The sequence below is a fragment of the Echinops telfairi genome, unplaced genomic scaffold (genome assembly GCF_000313985.2).
Source record: "Echinops telfairi isolate 266 unplaced genomic scaffold, ASM31398v2 ScPeMD7_5;HRSCAF=22, whole genome shotgun sequence".
Classification (NCBI taxonomy): Eukaryota; Metazoa; Chordata; class Mammalia; order Afrosoricida; family Tenrecidae; genus Echinops; species Echinops telfairi.
The window spans coordinates 2,644,339-2,649,617 of NW_022103901.1; the positions used below are offsets into that span (position 1 = coordinate 2,644,339).

The following is a 5,279-nucleotide window of genomic DNA, read 5'->3' on the forward strand; positions in this document are numbered from 1 at the left end:
GGGGCAAGCTCTCACTCCCTTCCTCGGGCTCCGGAAGCAGGACCTGAACCGCCCTCCCTCCCCTCACTTAGCTTCTGTTCTCATCTCTCGGGGCGACTGACTCAGGACTCACCCCACCCTGGGCCTGACCACCGATGCTACAGGAGTGCGTGCGTGCTAGGTGCCACAGTCGGTTCTGACCCAAAGCAGCGCTGTGTCCGGCAGAACAAAGCCCTGTGCGGTGCTGGCCCGCACTATCCTCACAGTTGCTCTTCTGGGTGAGCCCAGGGTTGCAGCCCGGGCTCCATCCCTCTCACCACAGGCCTTCCTGCCTCTTGCTCTTCCTCCACTGCTCCAAGCTCGGTGTCCTGCTCAGGGACAGGTCTCTCCTGACAATGTGTCCGAAGCCTGTGAGATGGACAGAGCTGGCCATCCTGGCTGCTCTAAGGAGCACTCGGGCCACCCTTTTCCCAGGGAAGATGTGTTTGTCCTTGAGGCCGTCCATCACTCTTCCTTAGTCAGTGTCCAACCCTCCCATGCACATGAGGCGAATCAAAAGACCACACATATACACATGTATACACACCAATACATATATGCACATACACATGCATAACATGTGTATACGTACATATACATCACACATGTAATATATGTGTAATATACATCACATCTATGCATGATATATAATGTATACACATGCATTTATGTGCGTCTAATAGAAAGCAGTGCCATGCAGTCAATCCTACAGAGGATTTCTGAGACTTTAAATCTTTATAAGAGCAGTGGCCTCATCTTTCTCCCAGGGAGAAAGCAGGACATTTTAACCGCAGCACCATGAGGGCTCCGGTTGAGGATCTACAGCACAGGCATAGATTCAGCCCACAGCACCACCTATGACTGGGTCAGCACCCACACCGGCCCTCCAGCCCCTCGCCTGCCTGGGGCCCCTGGGAGGCCCAGGCCAGAAACTGCAGGAGGCCAGATTCTACTAAAGTGTGCTTGTTCTTCAGGGGTGGGGTTTGGTTCTGGGGCTTGCCCCTCTCCCCCCCAATCTTTGTTTTTTGGTTTGTTTTCTTAGCTTTTCATTATGATTTGGGTGAAAACTAAGAGAAAATTAGTTGAGGAACCCCGGTGGGGCTGAGAGCCACAAGGTCAGCCGTTCGAAATCAAGAGCTGTCCCAGGAGCAAGGCAGGGCTCTCTACTCCCGTGAAGGACAGTCTCGGAAACTCACAGGGCAGCTCTGCCCTGTCCTGCTGGGTCGCTGTGAGTCAGCACGGCTCGATGGCAGTGAGGCTGGGTGTTTGGGGTCCAACAATCCAGACACGTTTTATTTCATGGTATCGATCGCCATCCTCACCAAGTGGTAGCTCCTACACGCACACCCCACCCCACCCCACCCGTTTTCACTTCTCCTGTTCCCCTGCCCCCGACCTTGGTCTTGGGGCAAATGAAAGGGTCTCTCGGGAGAAGTCAGTGTTTCGCTGAGGAAATGGTGTTGCTAGCAAACGCATGTGTCTTGGAAGGACAGCGGAGAGGGCTCCTTCGAAGGAGGTCGGCGAGTCTGTTGGCATGGCACCCGGGGGAGCAGTCCCTGGAGGGGACGTCATGCTGCGTGGAAAGGAAGGAAGACCCTCCTGGAGATGGACGGACCAGTGGCTGCAACAGTGCTCAGACATAACAATCTGTGGACGGCCCAGGACCAGGCTCCATTCTGTTGTGCACATGGTTCCTATGGGTCAGTACCGACTGGACAGTACCTGACAACCCCCTTCGCCCCGGAAGATATGCTTAACCCCTCTGGAAATCTCATTCACGTGAGCATTCTGAGGCATACAGAGCCCGTCTAGCCGGGTGGCACCCACGGGGGCAAGCGCTTTCTGTTCCTCCAGTTAGAACTAAGAAACACCACGGCGGCATGGCGGGTGAAGCTGCACCCGTAACCCACCAGGTCCAGGTTTCAAGGCCACCGGTCACTCCATGGGGGAGAGGAGCCACCTGTTCCCATAAACCTTTGCCCTCCCAGAAGCTCTCTGAGCGGTTCTGCTCTGCCCAGTGGCGTCGCCATGAGTTGGAGCTGGCCGTACAGCAGTGGGCTTGGGCTAGAGACAAGAGGGTCCCTTTGTCCCATGGCTGTTCGTGAAGGGCATCAACACTGCTTCTCACAACACCCGGCTTGCTTTGCTTTTTCCCAGGGGCATTCCAAATTCAAACAGTAGCTTTCCAAAGTCGTCCCACCCCCTACTTAACCGGCCCCCTCGTACCTAATGACTCCCCTAATAAACTCTGCTGCTCGCGCCCCCCCCACCCCACCCCCCGTGCCGTTAGCCAGGCATCTGTGCGTCTCTGCAACCTCAGAGCCAGCCCAGCACCTCGTCCAATCACAGACCGTCTTCCAGGTTTCCCAGGAAACCAGCACCCACTGCTACTTACTTCATCCCCACACCAGGAACTTAAAAAATAAAAATACAGAAAGACCCCCGCAGCACTTCCTGCTCTGACAGTAACTCCACTCACTAGAATGGACCCCATTAAAAATAACCGTGACATATGAACAGTCACAGGACGGGCGGCCGGGAAGCATGAGGTTTGCAGGGAGCAGTTCCCCGGTGGGGCAGGCCCAGCAGGCTCTGCGCCCCCCCTGTCTGGCCTCTCGCTTGGTCCAGGAGGCAAGAGGACATACTCCCGGTCTTTTGCTTCCCACAGGACAGCTGTGTGGCCATCCTTGGGCTCGCCTGCGCCCAGGGCCCTGACTGCTTCTCCCACTGCAGTGTGTAAAGTCCTAGGAGAGATTCCAATTGGCTCAGCATCCCTCACGGGCCCACCCGCTAGCCAATCACAAGGAGCTGTTCAGAACACCTGGCGGGGAAGGCTGACTTTCTTCCGAAGGGGGCTACAGGGCAAGCTGCCCTCAAACACGGTGTTTCTTGGGGAAGGTGACAATGGCCACACCTCACACACTGAAAGAGTCCAGGATGGCCTCCGGCCTGCTCGGGGGAGAGGGTCACTGCTGGCCTGGTGTCCTGAGGCTGTTGGGATGCAATCCCACAGCCTGGGGGTCTCATGGGGTAGAAATTGGCTGTATCACAGTCTGAGGCTGGATTTGGGACATTGGCTGCGGTGGCAGCCATGGGGACCCTCACAGGACAGGGATGACATTTGCATCACCCCTGGATAGGGGAGCTGAGGGGTATAAGAGCCATGGGCACCTTGTGGTCCCCACAGAGAAGCTATGGGGTCCCTTTGGGATGGCAGGTTATGGAGAAGTTCCTTGGATGGGGAAACTGGGGGGACTCAGGGAACGTGGGCCCTGCTGTGGGTTCAGCCCAGTGAGAAGTTGATGGGCCACCCAGACCGGTGTTGGACCAGTGAGGGGCACCGGCCTGCCTGTGGTGATGGTGGTGGGACAGAGCCATTGCTGGACTTGGGCAGGGACACTTGGTGGTGGGGGAGCTGGCCGGGCCCTGTGTTCAGAGGCCAGTGTCGTCCAAAGGGATCCTGCGCCCCTCCCCCCTACTCACTGTCCCCTCCCTGCAGGCCACCGACTCAGACTACGAGGATGAGCACCCCAAACATTCCTTCGTCAACCACTACATGAGCGACCCCACCTACTACAACTCCTGGAAGCGCCGGCCCCCCGGCGGCAAGGCCCTGGCGCCCTACCGCTATGAGGAGTGTGCAGGGGGCGAGCCGGGACCCCGCTTCCAGACAGTGGTCACCACGCAGAGCTCTGGCGGCGTCTACACGCCTGCGGGCCCCCAGCCCGGCGCCCGCACCCCACTCACCGGCTTCTCCTCCTTCGTGTGACCGCTGGCCGCCGGACACACACGGACTTTCCTTTCCTTTTAAGACAAGCGACTCTGAGCCCGGCGCGGAAGTTTCTGTTGGCAACAAGCGGAGAAAGAAAGAGGGAGGGTGGGGGGTTCTAAGAAGGGTGCCTCGAAGGACTTGTCTGTTTCCATTTCCTTAGGAGGGTTTTTTTAATGGCTTTTTGTAACAGCGTTGCTGCGGCAAGCAGGCCCGGCTCCGTTTTCTTTGTACGAGAAGGCGTGTGTCCCCGACAGTCGGCACCTCGGGGGTGCCAGGGGACCTGGCGGCCACCGGCAAGGCTGAAAGGAGGCACAGAGTATGGGGAGGGGACACGCAGGGGCCTGATAACAGACTCCTGGTCACCCCTTTTCTCCATTCTACCTCCTCTTTCGAGCGGGAACAGCGGATCCTGTTCTCCATCCTCCCACTGCCTCCAGCGCCTCTCAACCCCCTCTGGGTCTCCCTGGGGTGGGGGGGGGGGCTTGGGGACCCAACCCTAGGCCCTCCTGCCCCTTCTTGACTCCATGGGTCACTAGGTGTGACATTAGGTCCAAGGTGGCCCAGGGGTCCATGCAGAGACCCACATGTGACATTCTCTGGCCCCCAGCCTCTCTTAGGAAGGAGCGGGCCTGGTGCAAGGGGCTCTGTCCCATGTGCTCTGCTGCTCACAGAGGCTGCAATTGGAGCCAGGCTGCAGCCCCGCGGGAGCAAAGGCCTGGTGGTCTAGCCCCTGTGAAGATGGACCCCAGTGCTGGGAGTCGGCCCCCCTGTGGGTTCCCGAGTCGGCGATTCTAGACAGGAGCAGAAAGCCTCGTCTTTCTCCCTCCGAGTGGCTGATGGATTGATTCCCTTTGAGCTAGCAGCTTCCCCGTGGGGACAACAGCCTTTCTGCAGGGCGGTTCTGTGCAGTCACACGGGGTCACCAGAGAGCAGCCCAGCTGGTAGTGCAGGAGCAGGGGGTCTGGGGGCCCTGGGGCACTGTCCCTCCATGCACCCCCACCCGCAGCCCCTCTGAGCAGGAGCCAGCAACTCCCACCCCGCCTGTGACATAGCCGTGTGTGAGGTTCACCAGACTATTTTTTAAAATCTTTTTATCTTTTTTTAGAAGAGGTGGCACGTGACGTGGACACGCCCTCGCTGTCTCCCAGTGCCTTTCTATTGGTTGTCCCTCTGCTCGGGGCCAGGGGAGCGGGGAAAACCCAGGGGGACCAGTGTGGCCCCTGTCCCTCCCTCCCTGGGCACAGCGCCTGCTCCTCTTCCCTCCCCACCAGCCCCCGTGTCCCACCCATGAATGTGTGCTTTTAGCCTTAACAGCTTTCCTGGAAACGCGTGGGGTTTTCACTGGCGTGCGTGTTTGCTTTCAACCACATGGAAACAGCGGATTGCTGTGGGAAATGCAGCGCCCAGGTCTTCCCAGGGCCTGGGCCTCCCCCAGGAGGCCACGGCAGCAGGCTGGCTGGGCGCTGACCCCAGTGGGCACCTGAGCCAG

The 5,279-nt window shown here is 58.6% G+C and overlaps 1 protein-coding gene across 1 annotated transcript in view; it reads left to right on the forward strand.

Moving 5' to 3' along the window:
• The window catches only part of SDK1 (sidekick cell adhesion molecule 1), a 513,921-nt gene extending 509,924 nt beyond the window's left edge, over positions 1 to 3,997 (forward strand). The window contains exon 44 of the mRNA XM_045284375.1: positions 3,518 to 3,997. Coding sequence (XP_045140310.1) covers positions 3,518 to 3,787 — 270 coding nt within the window. The 3' untranslated portion in view covers positions 3,788 to 3,997. The remainder of the gene's footprint in view (positions 1 to 3,517) is intronic.
• The last annotated feature ends 1,282 nt before the right edge of the window (positions 3,998 to 5,279 follow it).